The 21527-nt window shown below is 34.4% G+C and overlaps 1 protein-coding gene across 2 annotated transcripts in view; it reads right to left on the bottom strand.

Moving 5' to 3' along the window:
• The window catches only part of LOC132101424 (FERM domain-containing protein 5), a 129800-nt gene extending 108789 nt beyond the window's left edge, over positions 1-21011 (bottom strand). Inside the window, exon 1 of one of the 2 annotated variants that reach the window (XM_059506375.1) lies at positions 20474-21011. In XM_059506375.1, the coding sequence (XP_059362358.1) occupies positions 20474-20578 (105 nt within the window). In that variant the 5' untranslated portion in view covers positions 20579-21011. The remainder of the gene's footprint in view (positions 1-20473) is intronic. The other variant, XM_059506373.1, reaches the window with a different exon arrangement.
• Between the last annotated feature and the right edge of the window lie 516 nt (positions 21012-21527).

Below are 21527 nucleotides of genomic sequence, written 5' to 3'. Positions count from 1 at the left end.
GCAAAACTTGTTTTGGGTTGTAGAGGAAAACTTTGAGTTTATGTATGAGGATAGTTTCTGATTTGAAAATAGTTTTTATCAAATTAAATTGTGAAAAGCTCACTTTGTGAATTCTCAAAACAGCTTTGGAGATGAAGTGTGTCATCATATAGTGAGAGAAGATGCTGAAAAAAAAATCACACCTTAATCAATTGTACAGCACTACTTTTGCCAACCTGTTACATTCCATGTTAAATTCCATTTTTATGACTGGATTCCATGATTCCTTTCACATTTTCCACATCATGGAAATCACATTGTCCTACAAAACCTGCAATCAGAAGTCAGACACTACAATATGAACTCACTACACCAAATCATCCAAGCTAATCGAACCACTTTACCTTTAGCTCTACACTCTCACCTGTATTGTACTGTCTGGTTTGTTTCTATTTTTATTTCTCATAAGGAATTTTAGAAAAATCATCTGAGATCTGAGCTGATATTTACTGTAAAAGCAATATACTGTAGATTATACCTCAATATAGAGGTAAGTTATATATAGACATCCTGAAGAATCTGAAGCAAGGTTCTGAGTGTGTGCTACTTCAGCAAAGCAGCTGGAGATAATCATCTACCTTTGTTGTTCCGCTCACCATGCTTTTGCATACCCAATCAGCACCAGCTAATTTCACCCTCCACAGGAGAGGCTTACGTCCGCTTTGAGCTGCCCCCTCCGGGTCTCCAAGCACCTTGTGAGGTGTTAAAGATGCCACTCGAGCACATAAATACAACCAAGAAACCATGTCAAATTGTTTACTTCAGTAGAGCCTATTTCCCTCCACCATTCATGCTGATTTTTCTTACACAGCTACACTGCCTACACAGCACGATGCAAGCTCAGAATATAAACGGTTACCGATAGTGCAACAAACGCACAATCACACTTGAACACAAACAAGCCTGAAACACAACTCTCCCCATGGAGCCCAGCGATAAAAACAATCTGCTGATAGTACACCAGAACGGTATAGCCATACAACTGTGTTTTTACTGAGCAGCATTATTGCTGCTAATCAAATATGTCATCTTAGCCTTAGTGGAAAAAGACAATTTTCCCATTAAAGATGGCATTCAACATTGTTGATATGCTCACAGGGCTATGACCCATGGAAGACGGGATTATTCAGGAACTATACATTTTACAATTGCATTTGGTGATGTAGTCACTACACACTTTACATTTAAGCAAAATCATTTAGTATTCTTTCATTTATACACAGAATATACTGTTAATATATTACATTTAGCAGATGCTTTTATCCAAAGGGACTTAAAAATTAGGAATATGGAAATATATATAAAATCTTACCATATATTTTAAACCCAGATTGTCTTATCCTGTCAACCTGTCAATAAATAAATAATCAAAAAATGTTCCTGGACCAAAAAAAAAAAAAAAGTATTCAACATCGATAATAATAAATTATTTTTGAGCACCAAATCAGCATATTAGAATGACTATAGTAATACTGCTAAACAATCAGCTTTGCCATCACAGGAATAAATTACATTTTAAATGATATTAAAATAAAAACTGTTTTATTATTTTAAACTGTATAGATATTTGACAATAATATTGTTTTACTGCATTTTTAATTAAATAAATGCAGGCTTGGTGAGCATAAGAGACTTTTCAAAAACAACTTACCAACCCTAAATTTTTGAACAGTAGTGTATGTACACATGCATACTGATGTATTTGGCCGCTGCACTGAGTTTCGGTATTTTAAGCATCTCGGTCCTTCATGAGCACCACCTTTTTAAGAAGCAGTCAAGTCAGGTTTCGAGACCCATGAGATCCATTCCATTCTGTTAAATTCCCTCCAGCTCTCATTATTAATTAATCTAATTACATAATTTCATATTTAAAACATTTCACAACATATTTCTGCCTCTGTGCAGCACTTCTTATATAAATGTAGTATATAACTTCAGAAGTACTGTAGCTTCTGTGCTGCCTTTGTCACTTTGTTTCTCTGTTAAAATGCATCTACTCACAGCTTCCAGTCAATTCATTTCCAAAACAAGTCAGGCAGAAGCATAGAAACGTTTCTTGATATAGGAATAAACATTTATATCACCATTCTGTCCCACTCACTCTTTCTCTCTCTCTGTATCCCGCTGATGTAATCCTCTAGTTCAGTGCATGACGTCTTCTCTACTCCAGCCAATAGCATCTTCCCTGCACCATGACATGGGTAAACACCAGCCACGCTCTAGTGAGGTTGCTCTTCATGAAACATTCAGGCCTAGCACACATTTTAATCTTTAATACCCCGACTATAGCAACAGTGTGGAATGATCTGTGTGAACACACTGTGACAGCAGCCAGTCTCGCATACACATCCACAAACAAACACACATGCATGACGGCACACATTCACATGCTTGAACTCCATGCTGTTCAGCATTTACAGTAGCACTTAAAAATGAGTAGAAGAAGAACCGCTCCTTCCGTGAAGCATATGCCCGGTGTGTCTTTAGCTGCACTGGTGCAGTGATGACAGCGCAATGCTGTGCCTGGGAACAAACTGCACTGCTGTGCTTCTGGGACAGACTGTCTGTTGTATCCAAGCCATGTCTCTTAACTACAGTTTACTTACTGGTGGACTGAATTTTAGAGCTCAACCATAAGCAATTTGATGCTTTGTCAGTAGTGCAAGTAGTTCTGACATAGTGCTGTCAAACGATTAATCGTGATTAATCGCATACAAAATAAAAAATTGTGTTTACATAATGTATGTGTGCCGTGTATATTTATTATGTATATATAAACACACACACATACTATATATATTTTGAAAATATTTACATATATACATTTATATTCTTTATGTTTCTTAAATACACACATGCATGTGTTTGTATTTATATATACTGTAAATAATAAATATACACAGTACACACACACACACACACACACACATATATTATGTTAACAATACACACATATATTATGTAAATAAAAACTATTATTTTGGATGCGATTAATCTCAATTAATCATTTAACAGCACTAAAAAATATATAAATAAAATATATATTTTTAGGAAGATATTTGTATCGTAAAAAAATTGCTGTTTATTTTTAAAGTACTATAAGGTATATACTGTATATACATACACACTCTATAATATTATATATATCCATATATATATATATATATATCCATATATATTCATATATATTTTCATATATATATATATATATATATATATATGAAAAGGAAGTAATATTATTAAATGTTGCCATTTAAAATTACAATTTTCCAACTTATATATTTTACAATGTATAACGTATTCATGTGATGTTAAAGCTGAATTTGTAGCATCATTACTCCAGTCTTCAGTGTCACATGATCCTTCAGAAATTATTCTAATATGCTGATTTCCTGCTGCATAAATATTACCTGTTATTGGTGCCCAGTTATTAATAATGGTTCATATTATTATGTTTTTCAAGAATTTTAATGAACAAAAATGTCAGTTAACTGTATTTATTTGAAAAAGAAATATTTTGTAATATAATAAATGTCTTTACTGTCATTCTAAATGAATTTAATGTGTCCTTGATGAACAAAAGTATTAATTTATATTTAATTTTTAATAATAATAAAAAAAAAACATTCTACCACAAACGACTTTAATGGAATTTCACAAAAATGTTAAGCAGAAAAAAAGTATTCCATCAGGTTATTAGAAAGTTTTACTGGTATTATGTTACTGTTTTACTGTTTTTTAAAAAATAAATGTGCCCTTGTTGAGAATAAGCCTTTTAAAAACATTTTAAAGCATTCATATATAAACATTTTAAAGCATTTTTATGATGTTGCTGATCATAAACCACATGTTCATGATCAGCAACAGAAAAATAAAATTTTGTTTGTGGACCAAAACTTTTTGTTGAGCCCTGCACTTCATGTCATTACATGAAACAATGAAATTTAATTCATCTATTTATGGTTCATGTAATGGTTGCACTTGTTACACAGATTCCGATGAACAAAACAGAAATTCAATCCTTCACTAAATGGTATTTATGAACAAGCTGCACAGCATTTTATTCAAGATTAGTATATGGTATCACATAAGACTGCAGGGTTAGTCAGAATCCAGACACTGACCCCTTGTTGGTGACCCCTTGAAGTAAATTTCGGGAAAAAAGCACTAAACTCATGCTGAAAGACAGCTATTATACAAGCGCTCATAACTAAATGAATAAAGACTTTACAGACAAGCACTAAAGGATCACATTAACCAATAAAATTAAAGACTGTATATGGTCTGCTCTGAAATCCTGCCAATGAAACGAGTCCAGCATTCCCCAAAACAACAAGCCGACCAATGAAATCATCAGCATTTAATTAAAATAATTTCAGGTCATAGTTTCCTTTCAAACAACATTAGAAAACTAAAAAGGAATAAGACACTAGACAGTTAACTGCACCTAAATACTGTAAACAGTTACAAACCAAACAGTTTCGATACAAATTCTCAGAGGGGTGTAACAGAAGCATCAGCAGGGTTGAAGAGCAGCCGGCAAGGGAAAGAGAGAATGAGGTCAGGTACAGGGGGAAGACGTCCACTTTCATCCACATTATTGGCAGGTTTCCATTACAAGCCACTTTTGGGAAAGGTCAGTGTGAGAACAACAAGAGTCCATCTATTTATTTGCAGTGTAAGGAACATTTGTCTATTTTTACAGTGTGTGCAAAGGGCCATCCAAAATATTAGCCAACACATTAATCCATGGGGAGTCTCCCTAGCAACTGTGAAGACCCCTGATACCATGCGTATTTGAACAATGTTGAATTAACTTTAGGAAGCATCTCCTCCCCCTACTCACTGAATTCCAATAACTCCTTCTGTTTGCAAACTTGCAAATATACTTACATGCTGCACTAAACGCTCTCCATTTGTGACATACTGATTTTATAACTTGCTAATTTCCAATAAATGAAAAATAACACACTAAAATCATTCCCAACAAGTGAGTTTAGGCATCACAGGCTTGTAAATACAGTATAAAAATTGGATATTCATTTTGAGATTTAATAAAATATAATTGTAACATTTTTAATAATATTACTGTGTATAAAAATACATTTTAAATGTGTTAGATGATAACAAAGGTAATCTAAATGTATAATAATTTAATAACAATAATCTAAATGTACACGTGCTGTCAGTCGAATGTTTGAAATAATATTTTTTTTTAATGTTTTTGAAAGATAAAAATAAAGTGGCCAAATAAAGAATTATATTTAAATTTTCTTTTTCTAAAATTTAATCTTTGATGCAAAGTTGATTTTTCAGCAGCCCTTACTTCAGAAATAGTTTGAAAATGCTAATTTGATGCTAAAATATTAATTAATCATTCTTCTTATTATCTAAATGTTAATATATATATATATATATATATATATATATATATATATATATATATATATATACACACACACACCCGTATTTTTCGGACTATAAGTCGCACCTGAGTATAAGTCGCATCAGTCCAAAAATACGTCATGATGAGGAAAAAAAACATATATAAGTCGCACTGGACTATAAGTCGCATTTATTTAGAACCAAGAACCAGGAGAGAACATTACCGTCTACAGCCGCGAGAGGGCGCTCTGTGTTTTCAGTGTAGACTACAGGAGCACTGAGCAGCATAGAGCGCCCTCTCGCGGCTGGAGACGGTAATGTTTTCTCTTGGTTCATGTCTCTTAGTTCATTTCTCTTGGTTCATGTCAAATTAATTTTGATAAATAAGTCGCACCTGACTATAAGTCGCGGGACCAGTCAAACTATGAAAAAAAGTGCGACTTATAGTCCGGAAAATACTGTATATATTTTTTTGTTTGTTTGTTTTTTGTGGTAACCATGATACATTTTCTCTGGATTCTCTGATTAATACAAAGTGCTACTATAAAAATATTTATATAATAAAAATAATAAATATTAATAATAATAATATAAAATGGATCAAATTTTCTCAGTAGTCAGTATTACCCCCTTTTGTGTAGAAATCTGTCCTTTTGTACAAAAGTGTTCTTAAAGTTATACATATGCATATTTGTTTAGTGACCTGATTCTTCAATATTTCTTCTTTTATGAAATATCACTACTTTTATAATTATTTATATTTGAAAAGTCTATTTGCAAAATCAGATGATTCTGTTTTTATAAAAAAAAAATTAAAACATGTTTTTTATTATGTTATCGTGTTTTATTTTGTTTTATTGTGTTAGTTAGATGTATTTTTTTTGTTGTTATTTTTTAATCTAATCAAAATAACCCAAATGCAATTTGATTGGGATGCACATTAAAAAATAAAATAAAAAAAACTGTTCATTTGTTAAAATAACAAATATGTATTTTTAGTTAAAATATAACACAATTAAGTGCAAGTCACTTGGACCTCACTGTACATTTCAAAAAGCAACATTTCTTACTATTCATATGAACATTAAGAAGGCCATGTGGGAGGACTGTGATATTTTGACTTATAATATTATATAGAGTGTCTACACAAGACAGCATCCTCAAGCTTTTCAAACTCCTTTTAAATCCATGACAGCAGTCTTAGGGTTCAAATCGGACATCTTCACTTTGAGGATTATATCAACTTGAACTTTTTTCTATAAGTAGCAACATAATTATAAGGAGACGTCTTTCACCAATGCAAGGGCTTTGCTGCTAGCGCTGATAGGCAGAAAGTCATGACGAGGAAGACACATCCCACTTTTAGCCTGATCTGTTCAAAATAAAGCTCCTTAAAGGGCCAGGGATTATTATGAGTGAGATTTCTTTACTCAAGTCCTCTTCAACCTCCCACATGCATAGTTATATACGCTTCACACACACACGTTATAGCCATGGCAGTCTCGAATCATTAAACCAGCTGACACACATATTCACAAACACCAAGAGATTATAGAGCCATTAATTTCATTCTTCATCCTCTCATAAGATGATTTCCGACGTGGAGGAGGAGGAGGCCAAAGCGAGCAGAACCAGCGGCGGTAAATCAGGGCTCAAACCCATTTTAGAAACATGATCACAATCATCAGAAGCAGTTGCTGCTTGAAAGCACAACAAATATGCCATGAATTGCTGATAAAGGGCTCCTTTGATGACTTGTTATTTACTCTAAGGCAGAACAAATTGTTGGGTTTAAAGAGATGTTTTATCAGAGAGTGTGATTTGTTGACTTGTCTTATTACATCATTTGGGCTAGTTAAACTTTACTCCTGGTGTCCTAACAAGGCGTGTTGAAATACGTTTCGCCATAATTTGTCTTAGATGTGTTGCAATACAATAACAACTTTCAAAACATATTTGATGCGGTGTTATGGGAAGCTTGATTTTGGACCAAACTGATTTCATATGGACAGGGCTACCCAGCATAACCCAAAAAAAATAACCAAAAAAAAAAACAACAACAACTGAACCTGACAGTCAGTAAGCATTGTGCATTTTTGCCGTATGAAATAGAGCAGAAAATGCTTTTGTGACTCAAGGGAAAAGTCACATATGAGCGACTAGGATTATTTTATTATTTTTATTCTTTACTGATATTTTTTTCCATGTATTATATTGTAATTACATAAAAGTTAAAAATGCATACAGTTAATATGAAAAATATTCAGTGTTAATATGATATAATATAGGGGTGCTCCGATCAGGATTTTTAAGGGCTGATCGCGATCACAGAAAGCAGTATCTGCCGATCCGATCAACGATACCGATCTTTTTAAAGCCTTCTTTTTTTCATGTAGAATTATTTATAGTGATGATCCAATCAAGATGTTTAGACATTTATTCAGGGACTGAATTTCATTTTTGAAAATTATTTCCTCTCTTAGGTGACTCTTGTGAGAGGATCTGACGGCAGGCTCGTCATCAACTTGAGATCGGTGTTATGAGATCAGCCTTTTTAGAGACCACCGATCAATCATCCCAAATCGATTATCAGCTAATTGTGATTGGTTGCCGAATCAATCAGAGCACCCCTAATATAATATATGAGCAATATCCTTGCGGCCTTGTGTCTACCGCCAAATCACAGCCGTGCTGATATACAGCCATACAGTATATCATGTCTACATGTTCGATGGCACTAGTGTGTAAAAATAAATTAGGAACAACAATGGAGTGTCTTTAAAAGCCCTTTTTTGTGCAGAACTACTTCCTTCCACCACATATTCAAAATACAGTTTGACAGTTTAACAGCTTAGCCCAAGCCTCAATTACTTATCCGATAATGTCACTTTAGAGCTAGTAACCAAGGAATATTGAGTTGTTTTATTGAAAGCTTATTGTATTACTGTATTAAAAGCATTGTATTATGTGTAGTGGAGTATTATGAGAGAGAGATGGACTGAGCGATTGTGATTAGCTGCATCTGATACAGCATTTATTCTTCAGCTCAACCTCATATTCACAATAAAAACATTAGTTTGAATGTCTGCTGACGAAAAAGCGATATCTTTGTCGTATTATCCTTTAATCTGTTAAAGGTGATTTCTGATGACAGCACTGCTTACTCCATTTATTGGCTGCATCTTAAAAGCTGTTGTTAAAAGTAAAAATAACTTAATACTTAAGTCTTTCCTTCTGACTCGTAAAACAGTCTCTTGTAACTATCTAATGGCAGAACAATGTAACTAAGTTCACCATCACGAACGCATACACACTGTTTACCAATACTAAATACTACTATCATTTATTTAAAATATTATTTATTGAATAATAACATTTAATAAACAACAGCAATCATAAATGTTGCAGGACAATTCTGTCAAAATACAAAGACAGTGCTCTGATATACATAATTGAAATTACATAACATGATGTAATTTTGCCCTCAGCCAAAACTATTTGCTCTGGAACTAATAATAGATTAATATGACCTTTAAGACTTTTAGATTTAGCCAAAACTAATTATATCTCATGTTTGACTACTATAAAGACAACAGAGCCATCTGCAAATTCCAGAAGATCCGGCCCGAGGTAAGGGCGATCTCAGCACATTTATTAAAGCTGAACAGCAGCTCACATCTCCTAAAACTAAGAAAATTTTCAAATAGCAATTATTTTTTACTAACAAACTGCATATTTGAAGTACATTATCGCCTAAAAAAAACTCTTAAAAATACATTCCGTGACACAAAAATAGTATACTCTCTATGAGAAATATGGTAACTTCGTCAAGCAGAGTGAAACAAACAGTGAAATGGCTGTTGGAGTTCTGTTGGACTCTAATATCACATTCTTATCAGCCAATCAGATTCAAGGACCAAAAAGAACAGTTGTAGAATAGAATAGAATAGAATAGTAATGGATTGTTTTTATTACGAAAAAATTAAGTTCATTATGATTTTTTATTATTTTATGTTTAAATACTGTTGTCATGCATTATATTGTAATTAAATAAAAGTTTTTTTAAATTTTTTTAATAAAACCTTTTTTTAGTCAAAGTAATACATACCGTAAATATGTAAAATATTCAGTATTATAAATGTAATATAATTGCTGAAAATAGTTTATTTTTCTAGAAACTGAGATTATTTGACAAATAAAGAGCTCAAAAGAGCTCAATAAAAGTAAATTTTTTAAAAATCTTATTGACTGCATATATAATATAATATAATATAATATAATATAATATAATATAATATAATATAATATAATATAATATAATATAATATAATATAATATAATATAATATAATATAATATAATATAATATAATATAATATAATATAATGCCAGGAAAAAAAAACAACAAAAAACAAAACAAACAATAAACTTACTTGGTAATATCAATTAAAAAAAAAAAACCCTCCATACATGCATTAGAATTGCATTTGGGACCAGAGATAGTGCCTTGATTTTCTTCACAGGCCCTGTAAAATATCTGTAATTGTGCTTGAGTGATTCTAGAGGAGAGTACTTGCTGTGTGCATCACAAACAACTCATGTTTTACACCGTGGGATCAGTCACCTAGAAATAACAGCGCATTTTCTGCCACAAATGGCTGACACACAATTCTTTTTCCCTCTAAAACCCAAGAACTTGAAAACATTTCCTTAACACATTTCATGCTTAGAAAGAGCAATATGGCAATGGGTTTCAGAGATGCATCTTCAGCATGGTTGAGTGCACTTACAATTAGTGCTAATTAGAGTTCCAGGGTACAAAACACAAGAAGTGATAAGCAGAGATGCCCACATGTCCTCACAGGAATATGAAGCCGGAAAGTCCACCAAGGAAGCAATTGAATAACACCTAGAAGAGCATATATTCTTCTTCATTGCAGCCTTAAAAGCACAAATACTCCATTATTTGGGTTTGTGTTTAGAGCACAATTACATGTGTGTGATGTGTGTGCTAATTTGCAATTCTCTTTCTCTCTCGTTTCCTCTCAGCCCACTCATACAAACACACTCTCATGTTCTCACTGTTAACAGCAGCCTAGCCGCAGTTGTCTGTGTGCTTTTTCACTGTGACCTGTAGATGTGAGAAGCTTGTAAATTGCCTGCAATCACTGAGAACAACAGCAAGGGAGAGGGACGCAAAGTGCTGCAGCCTCAGTAAAATTCAAATTGCCTCTGCAAGGGCATCTTATGATGAGAGCTCACTCTTCCCTCATATATAGAGAGACCATACATAATTCATACCAGCTGAACTTCTAGGGTCATGCTAGTCATCACAATCTTTAAGTAAAAGACTGATGCAGGTCTGCTTTCATTTATATTCCATTGAGAAGATCTGAAGATTTAAGGGATTTACAGTATAGCAAATCTCATATCACGATTAATCTTAGAACATGATTGATAAACATATCAGAAATGGACTTAATATAGATATCAGGGGCGAGGCTACATAAGGGCCAGGGAGGCACTGGCCCACTCAAGCTGACGGCTGGCCCACCCAATCAGAACAGACAAAAAAAAATGTGGGAAAGCAGAAAAGAAATTATGCAAATGTGACACTGATCACTTAAACACGTACAAGAAGTTTCATTAAAAAAAAAACTACTGTAGAGCGAAAACCTTTTCATATAATTGCCTTACTGCAACAGACAATCAATAAGCTTAGTAGTACTGTTTAGCCAATCGCGTATTGTTGGGGGGTAGGAAGATGAGTTTACGTGCTAGTGACAAGTATAGGTCTCTGCAGGAAAGTAATGGGAGTTTCCAGATCAGGGTGTTTTTACACCTTGATACCTGATTGGTTGACGTCATAGTGACGTTAGGTTTAGGGGTGGGGTTGGGTAAGGGGGATCATTTAGATTGCATGATTTAGAAACACCCAGCAGTTTGAAAACACCCACATGGTGATAAACGCCCACTTTTGCTCTGCAGAGACCTAAGTCTCGCTAGTGAAGTAACAAGCATGACACAAGCATGACACAAGAAGAGCATGTCGAAACAGACATCTTTAATTAAATATTTAAAAAAAAACCAAGAACAGAACCTGAAACATCAACATCAATCTGGGCTAATCGTTGAGAAAAGCAACATACCAGCTGATTTATCCACACTTGGTGAACCACCTGCTCTGCCCCATTTACGGAGTAATATTGCATTTACGCTAGTTTTCACGCAAAATAAACGGCAAGTCTAGACATTTTGCTGCTAAGTGGTACACAAAGTTCCCATTTCTAGAGTTACAGCATAAAAGACGATGCCGTGTACCGCAAGATTTGTCGTCATTTTAATGACAAGGTTTTTTTTATTTATTTTTTTATTAATGCAGAACACATAAACATACAAAAGTATAAACATACATCACATAATATCAACCACAAAAAATAAATGAATGAATAAAAAACAATAAAGAATAAAATATAACTAAAGAAAAAAAAAGAAAAGAGGGCCAAAATGTAAACAAAATTACACAAGGAGGTCAAAGGCAGAGCAAATTCTAACAGTCCTTATAGCTTTCTTTAATGACACTATGTTTGAGGATGTGTACCGTGATTGGAAACACGGCACGCAGGCTTGTGAGCGGCACCAAATGAGTAACGTAAGCAGGGGCGTAGATTATGCGGGGGACTTGCAGGCAGGAAGGAAGTCGACCGGAAGTTGAAGTCGGCCGCGTGCCGCCATCTTGTAGCAGAACTTCACTTGCGTTAGCCTCCCATTCATTTTGGCGTCACTTTGACAGTGAATAACTTTACATCTGAGGCGTTTAAAGACTCCATTTGTCCATTATTTATTTCTAAAGATACACGACAATGTATAAAGGGCTCCATTACCTTCTATGTTACATTATGGCCCCTTAGAAACAGTTTTTGTAAAAATAGGCTAACGATTGCGTCATAACCACTCGACTCTCTGTCGCATTACCGTACAGACAGGAGGAGAAGCTCGCAGGCAAACTTAATATGGCATACTGGCGTTACATTTTAAAATACTATACAAAATAATTAATCAGAATACTTACTCCTGCTTACTCACGCCAAAGAACTCCCCGCTCAAGCTCACAGTCTCTGCAACATTAACGATGGCAGTTTGCACGCACAGCTACTAGAAGATTTACATCTGTCAGACAGGTTGCTGACATCTTGCTGATTTTCAGTCAAATGTGTTCGCATAAAGGTTTTCAAGAGCTGGTATGAATAAATATAGATTTAAACTCAAAGAGACAGGATAGTCTGCGCATGACCTGATATTTTATTCGGCCCCAGAAGGCGATATGAACATCACGGAGAGCTAAACTCTCGTGCAGTGTGTGTTTCATTCATGCTCGAAGCCAGAGGCGCTCTCGCGCTAAAAGTCATAACAGGAAACTTCTAATATGGACAACAGCGTCCAGCTATCGCTGTTTGAAAACAGTTGTTTTCACAGAAAAACACACTTTTAGAAACATGAAGTCATTTAACATACGATTGCAACAATATATGGTTTTTCAACTCATCTCCAGCAGCAGCAGGTGATAAATAAAGTATATGAACAATGCAGTGCTAACTGACATAGCATTTATTACAGTATAGAAACTATTATAACTTATGTGAAAAAAGTGTTTGTAGTATATAAAAAAAATCATTATTATTTGTTATTGTCCAGTAGTTATAGATTTCTAAGCCAATTAAAAGTTAGAAATTAGAGGAAAGATTAAAGTTGCATATCCACTACCTGTCAAGTCTCTTCTGTTCACCAAGCCTGTATTTATTTGACCAAAAGTACACCAAAACAGTAAAATTTTGAAATATTTTTACTAGATTATTTAAAATAACTGTTTTCTATTTGAATATATTTCAAAATGTAATTTATTGAGATCTTAAAGCTGATTTTTTAGCATCATTACTCCAGTCACACGATCCTTCAGAAATAATTCTGATATTCTGATTTGCTACTCAAAATAATAATAAAAATAATACTAATTATGATAATGTTGAAAACAGCTGAGTAGAATTTTTTTCAGGTTTCTTTGATGGATAGAAAGTTCAGAAGAACAGCATTTATCTGAAACATAAAACTTTTGTAAAATGATGTCTTTATCATCACTTTTGATCAATTTAAAGAATCATTCCTAAATAAAAGTATTCATTTATAATTTCTTTTCCAAAGAATATAAATTGCAAAGTCTTTTTATTTCGCATAAATGCTGATCTTTGGATCCTTCTATTCATCAAAGAACCCTGAAAAAAATGTACTCAGCTGTTTTAAATATTGATAATCAGCATATTAGAATGATTTGATTTCTGAAGGATGTGACACTGAAAACTGGAGTAATGTTGCTGAAAATTCACCTTTGATCACAGGAAAAATTTAATTTTAAAATATATTTGAATAGAAAAGTTATTTTAAATAGTAAAAATATTTCACAATATTACCTTTTTTTTAGCTGTACTTTGTATCAAATAAATGCAGGCTTGGTGAGCAGATGAGACTTCTATAAAAACATAAAAAATCTTACTCTTCAAAAACTGTTGACTGGTAGGCTATATAGATTACATTAATGTTATATTGTAATGTTTTATATCATATTGTAATGTTTATATGTATATACATATACATATATACATACATATATATTAGTGTTGTCAAAAGACCCGGTACCTCGGTACCAAGTCGGTACTAAAAAAATGTAAATGTGACGGTACCAGGTTTCTTTAAGTATCTCCATATGGACCAATATCGCAAAAGTTGTTTGAAATATGAATCCGTGTTCTGCGCGTCTCTGTGTGAATTAATGAATGGCAGAGACGTGCGGGTTTGTTTACTACATAGACTGAAGCGCGTGACCCTTGCATTAATGTCAGCATCTGAGCTTCAGAGTTCTCTCTCCGTCAAGCGATCTGTACTTTTCGATTCATGTCAATGTACGCACAGCGCACCTGTATTTGACGCTCTGTAATCTCTGTAAAGGCGCACGACTCACCGTCGCTTTCTCACACATGCAAAGAGAGAGAGAGCGAGAGTCTTACCACGCTGAATCGACACGCTACATGTAAACTATATTCTTTGTTGTCTTTTCCTGTCAAAATAATGGAGTTCATTTAGAATTATTCATATTTTTCGAACAAGAAGAAGATATGCCGGGTTTTCCAGTAGTGGGCGGAGCTAATGCGCAAATGGCAATTTAATTGGCTGGCATTCATTTATTACCGTCCCTGTTTTGATTTCAGCAAATCGGTTTGACCAAACGCATACAACGTGATTAATATTCATGAACCCAGCAGCTCATCAATCCATAGTGCATTGTATATTGTTAGTATGGTAGTAGAATTAGTAGCAGTATTATCTATTTAATAATAATTCATATGATCTATTACTATTTTTTTTTTTTTTACAGAAACCCTCAATGACCAAAAATATCTTAAGCATCACCACCAGTCTTAAGTTCAGTTAAAATGACAAATATGCATTCATTAAAAGTTCGTTTTTACATAAAGGCATTGTGCTACTAAATATTACTATTATTTTGTAAAATGTATGTGATACTGCTACTACTGTTGAAAAAAATAATAAAAATGTATCTTTTAAAGAAATAAATCACAAAATATTTCTTCCATGTTTTAATTTTAATAGCAAATCCCCTTTATTTACCAAAAATAAAATGTTTAAATTTCATAAATTAAAAGACAAATTAAATTTGGGTGAAACTTGTTTGCTGTTTTTCATAATTATATAACTTGTAGAAAAACTATAAACACAATTGTAAATAAGTATAAAGAATGGCATTGGTTTTATTTTTAGTGATAAAAAGTTTTTTAATTTTAATAATTTTTTTTTAATTAGCATATTTTTGATACCGTGGATTTTCACTGGTATCGGTACCGAATACTGAATTTTTGGTACCGTGACAACACTAATACATATATATACATATATATATATACATATATATATACACATATATATATATATATATATATATATATATATATATATACACATACATACATATATACATACATACATATATACATACATTTATATATACATACTAGTGTTGTCACGGTACCAAAATTTCAGTATTCGGTACCAATACCAGTGAAAATCCACGGTTCTCGGTACCAATTTCGGTACCAAAGCAAAACACAATATGCTAATAAAAAATAAAAAACACTTTTTATCACTAAAAATAAAACCAATGCCATTCTTTATACTTATTTAAAATTGTGATTAAAGTTTTTTTTTTACAAGTGATACAATTATAGCTACAAATAAACAGTAAACAAGTTTCACCCAAATTTTATTTGTCTTTTAATTAATGAAATTTGAACACATTCTATTTTTTGGTAAATAAAGGATTTGCTATTAAAATCAAAACGTGGAAGAAATATTGTGTGATTTATTTCTTTAAAAGGTTTTATTAATTTTTTCAACAATAGTAGCAGTATAACATACATTCTACTAATTAAATATTAATATTTCTAACACAATGCCTTCTTGTAAAAATGAACTTATTTTGACGGGTTGCCGTGAATACATTTAAATTGACACTGGTTTTACTCAAATTAAATGGTAAAATGCTTGTGAAGTGACTCAGAACAGTTCTGGTGATGTTGTTTATGTATTTATGTCCTCACTGAGACGGCAGATGCTGAAATTACTGCAAGCGTCACGTGCTTCAGTCTATGTGCCATTCATTCATTCATTCACACAGAAACGCACAGAACATGCAGGATTCATATTTCAACCAACTTTTGCGGCTTAACATTTACAGATACTGGTCCATATGGAGACATGACTGGATTTTGAGATTCCGTCCACGTTTTCTGCTTCGCGGGAATCATAGCGCTGTATGCGTCAAGAACCGGGTTGACCGGGTACTCGGTACCACCGGTACTTAAAGAAACCTGGTACCGTCACATTTTCATTTTTTTAGTACCGACTTGGTACCGAAGTACCAGGTTTTTTTTGACAACACTACAAGGAACATAGTGCAAGTGTCAAATTGATTATTGTTATGGTATATTTTATGGTGCTTTATTGTAATTTTTTAATCTAAAAATCCCTAATCACTGTTCGCTTTCACTGTATGGAAACATTCTGACTTGACAGAAAACAGAAAACAATGCTTTTTCCAAAATACATAAGGACAAGAATTTCATTCCTTTCAGGTGAACTATCCCTTTAAATGTAGCCCAAGTTAAGGGAATGTGTAACATAAACACATTACAAAGTTTGTATAGTCAGCATTTCTGAAGTTTCACATTAGCTGCAACGTGCTACACTCAACACATTTAACTGTGTCATACAGATTTCCACACATCACACCTTCAGTTTCACAATCATCACAGCATTGAAACACGACTTGCGTTTTGAAAAGCACATTAGCGACATGTTAAGTGAACCAATTTTCCACCGAACTGCGACGACACACAACAGTGCGTTTTCTGATTGTCAAGTCAAACACACAAGCTAGGCCAATTCTCAAGCAGGTCTGAAGCTACTGGGGAGCTTTAAAGGAAACTATCTGCCGGTGATGAAAGCACTTCCTGGAGGGACTGAATCTAAGCATAGTGGGAACAAGATATTTGGGGAAAAAGGGGGAGGGAGTGAGGGAGAGAATAAAAGGGTGACCTAGTTCTGCCTTTCACGTGCTCCTTCCCCGGACTAGGTGTCCTGGAACCCCGAGGCTGAGCTGGCAGGCCTGAAACCAGTATATAATGACCAGCGGAGGGCAGAAAGGACGTTAAACAATGACTGTGCACTCTCAACCTCTGCTGCCCAAGCTAGTGAGTTTGGATTATTCCCTGGACAGAGAGAGAGAGAGAGAGAGAGAGAGAGAGAGAGAGAGAGAAGCTGGCAGGCTGCTCTGTCACAGTCTCTCCTCCATTACGTCACACAGCACTGCTGCACACGGCACACCTGCTGCTGGCTGCACTGGACCGACTCCAGCTCCATATCAGCCCCGCTGCTCACCTCCCCGCCTGGCACTCTCTACAGACACGCACAGCCCGGCTACAATTAGCACTCACAAATACCACAGAATCACTTTTATTATGTACTTTAGAGCAGTGCTAATGCTCATAATAATTTCTAGAAAGCACAATAATGAATTGTGCTTTCTATTTTGCTTCTCTGTTTCTGCCACGGGACGGGCATCCCGAGGTAAAGCTTCAGCCTGCTGGATCCAGCCCTTATGAATCAACCTTGAACCAACACACACACACATATATACATATAGACATATAGATAGATAGATAGATAGATAGATAGATAGATAGATAGATAGATAGATAGATAGATAGATAGATAGATAGATAGATAGATAGATAGATAGATAGATAGATAGCCCAATTTTTATTTCAAATAGCTGAAATAGTGCACATTTTTTTCTTTTGGCAAGGCAGATACGTGTGAATTGTAATTTGTTAAATGGACAATTGAGAAAAAATATATATTTTAACCAATTAAAATAATAATTAAAAAAAAGCTATTTTTTAAAAGAAAAGATTACATGTTAAAGCAAAAACCTATTACCTGGTTACCTCATGCTATACAGTACAAAAAAAAAACATTTGTAATTTAGGTTGACTGGTTTATTAACATATTTCTTAATGATATATACTGTTATAATTGTCACTGTAGTTTACAGTAAATTTCTACATGTGCCCATTTTTACAGTGAGTCTGTGATTTTATGCTGTTTTTATTCAAATATTCTGTAGCACAAAAGTATAATATCAGATTTAAAGTAATGAATGACAAATCTATATATCAAGGGTGGTTATTCTGTCAAGATGTGGACATTTTGAGCAATCGGCCAATTGCTCATTCAAATAAAGTCTTTGACACAGGATGTCTTCAGATATTTCACTGTAAGCCAAGAAAATGTCTTTAGACAGACACTTATAAGTGCTGTACTGTCAGAGTAAGATTACTCAGCATTATCATTACAAGGACTGAAAAAAAAAAACCTAAAACATAATCTCTTCCATATACTTCCATGGTACTTTTGTGCTTTCACTGTAAAATCCTTCCAACAGGCCTTTAAATATCAACAAGTCAACACAATGTGGAATTAAATTAAGTGTGGCAAAAAAAAAACACTCCTTCCTCATAAAGACAGTTTAAAGTCTTCACTCTAAAGTGAAGAAGTTTAAAGTGGCTCCTGAAAAATTCCTCTCCTTTTTTCCTTCTTCTAATCCTCCCTAACACGCAATGATTGTCTTGATGTGTCGAAAGCATATGAAAGCCCAGAGGGAGTGCGTGTCATCTAGGAGCCACAGTCCTCTAAGACTTCTGAGGGCTGAGAAATAGGATGCTCTCAGATCCACTGGAATGGAAAGCGATCTGTGGGCTCCTGTTTCATTTCGAGCTACGCATGAAACAAAGGTATCCTCAAAGAAAGACAAACAGCTGAATACAGGAAAAAATGTCAGCCTGCAATCGGATGTATGTCGGAGTCTCCTATTAAAATAAATCACAAATATATTAGATTTTTTTTATTATTATTATGTTTGCTCTGTTTGAGGCAGCAACAGTTAGTCAAAATCCTAAACTGAAAACCTAGAAGTTATTTAAAGACATATTCAGGATTGCGTGGAGCTAAATGTTAACAGCCACTGAAAAACTTGCATAAGTTAATAGAATTAGCCTATATTATACAGTATCAACAAGACAATCAGGTTAGTTTTGTTTTGTTTTCAAAATATGCCAAAACACATTAAATCACAATGTCAACTGTTCAAAGTCCCTGATAAAACTGAAAAAAAAATTGTGAAAAACAATTAGTGGGTAATAAACTAAAACTTTACTTAAAATATCATATGTAGATAACAAAAAAAAACGTTCTTTAAAAAAAAAAATAATAAAATGGGAAAATTACTTTCAGTGCTGGATCATTTGGAAAAATCTACAAGAGACGTTTGAAAAGAGTGAAATAGCTAGGTTTGGTTGTAGTTTCTATATGCCCAGTGTTTATGATGTAACTCTCCCTTCATCACGGAGTAACAGACCTCCCATAATCTGCCGGATTTCACACACTCCTGTACAGCCAGTGCTTAGCAGCCAGCCATCCATGCTGCTCTGCTAAACTGCTTGATTTACAAGTGCCCAAGGGGCAGTTTTGAAGACCAAAGCCTACATTATTAATGGACGTGTAGTGTTAACATCATGCCAGAATCCATACAACACTTTCCTGCTTATGGAGCATTTCCAATACTATGATAATAAACTGTAAAGGGGGCGACATGTGCATTGAATAAATTGATTCTCTGAAATCGGTCCTGGCATGTTTACTACAGACTTGTCTCAGACACCCAATCCAAGAGTGCTACACATGGCGTCCGTGCAAAAGTTGAGGAAATAATTCACCCAAAAAAGAAAAATCTGTCATCCGTGATGCACAAAATGAGATGTGACTGACAGCCTCACTCATATTCGCTTTCAGTGTATCCTGAAGCTGTCATGAACATATCCCTGTGTTGCACAGAAAAGAAGACAATCATACAGGTTTGTAAATAACGACAGACTTTTTATTTTTGGGTGCACTGTTCCTTTACACCAAAATATCACCATGGATGCTCCTAAAACATCTCAAACTCATGTGTCCCAAAAAAAAACAAAGGTTGCTCTTACAGAGCTTACAAAGAAGAAATTGCAACACAGACCTATTTAAATAAACAAACCAGATGCTAACTACAACATGTACAATCCAGTAGGCTACAGCAGCAGCAGCAGCACTTCAGTGTTGTGTTCTGATAGATGGGAATCCAGCACATCAACAATAGTCATGATGAGAGCAAAACAAGCCCACTCTATAAATATCAAACATAATCTGAACTGCCTTTACAAGCTAAGACTCTTCCACATCAAACGAGCGTTGCAGGGTTTTCTAAGGAGCTGGTTTTAGGGGGGATGCTGGCAGCTGGCACCTGCTATTAAAACCCACTGCGCACGCTTCTCCCAGCCTCCCAGCAACAAAAGCTCTGCTGATGGCTGTTTTTCGCTGCTGAGACTGACCTGAATGGAGCAGGTATACTCCGTATCGTCCAGCAGTCTGACCGTGCACATGAATTCTCGCTCCAGGTTTCTGACGCTGCCACTCATCAGCCGACTCAACATCATCTTCTCAAAGCACGACCGCTGCTCTGCGTCCGGGACCAGAACAAAAAGCTCAAGCAATGTCACATCGACCAAACTCTCCGGTCGCCCAGGTGAAACGAGCTAACCGAAGCCGACGGCATCTTTATCCGATGGCATGAACGCTGCAGATGTTCAGCTCAGTGTTTTATTTTCTGTTATCGCGAACAGGTTCCTCCAGAAAGCATCCAGCTCCAGATTAAGTCGCTGTGGTTACGAGCAGACAGTAGCAGCCCGACTGTTGACCATTCACCGCTTGATATTTGAGCAAGGGGGCTGGACCACAGAAGCTGATTGACACTCCTTCTAGCCAATGGTTAGGATCTCCAAATAAGGACGCGTTTGAAACGGACAATGAAAGATTGGGGTGCTGTTGCGTATTTGGAGGTCATTGTTGTCCAATAAGATGCTGGACAAAGGTAGTAGTAAGGTTATAAGGAATATTCTGTACTCATTTCCTGGAGCAGTATATTTTCCCCCTTGTTTTTCTTCATTCGGCGGTAGGATCAAGTATTTGGTATCAATAACAACATCAAAGTAGTATCTTACAAAATATTGCATAAGATTTGTCTGGCTAAACTAAAAGATGTATCCAAGATATAAATGAAAATGAAAAACTTACTAATGTTTTTAAATATTTATTCAATCTTTATATAAAGATTTGTATCATTTTAAAATTATTTAGAATATTGTATTGGGAGAATATGGGTCTGTTTCTTTATTTTTTTTAATTACAGTTTGGATTTTTTAATTTCATAAATTTGAATAAGCAAATATTTTTTTCACAAATTAAAACAAAAAACACTGTGCACTGTGCAAGTGCACTGTGACTATATATAATTTTAATGTTACTCTCTATATATGTTTTGTCTCTGTTTTTTTTACATAATCAATAAATAATAGTTTTTTTCTGCTTCATGCAACATTAATTTTA

Source organism: Carassius carassius, chromosome 23 (assembly GCF_963082965.1).
Source record: "Carassius carassius chromosome 23, fCarCar2.1, whole genome shotgun sequence".
Taxonomy (NCBI): Eukaryota; Metazoa; Chordata; class Actinopteri; order Cypriniformes; family Cyprinidae; genus Carassius; species Carassius carassius.
Note: the sequence above shows the minus strand (reverse complement) of the source record. Positions and strands in the feature narration are given on the sequence as shown.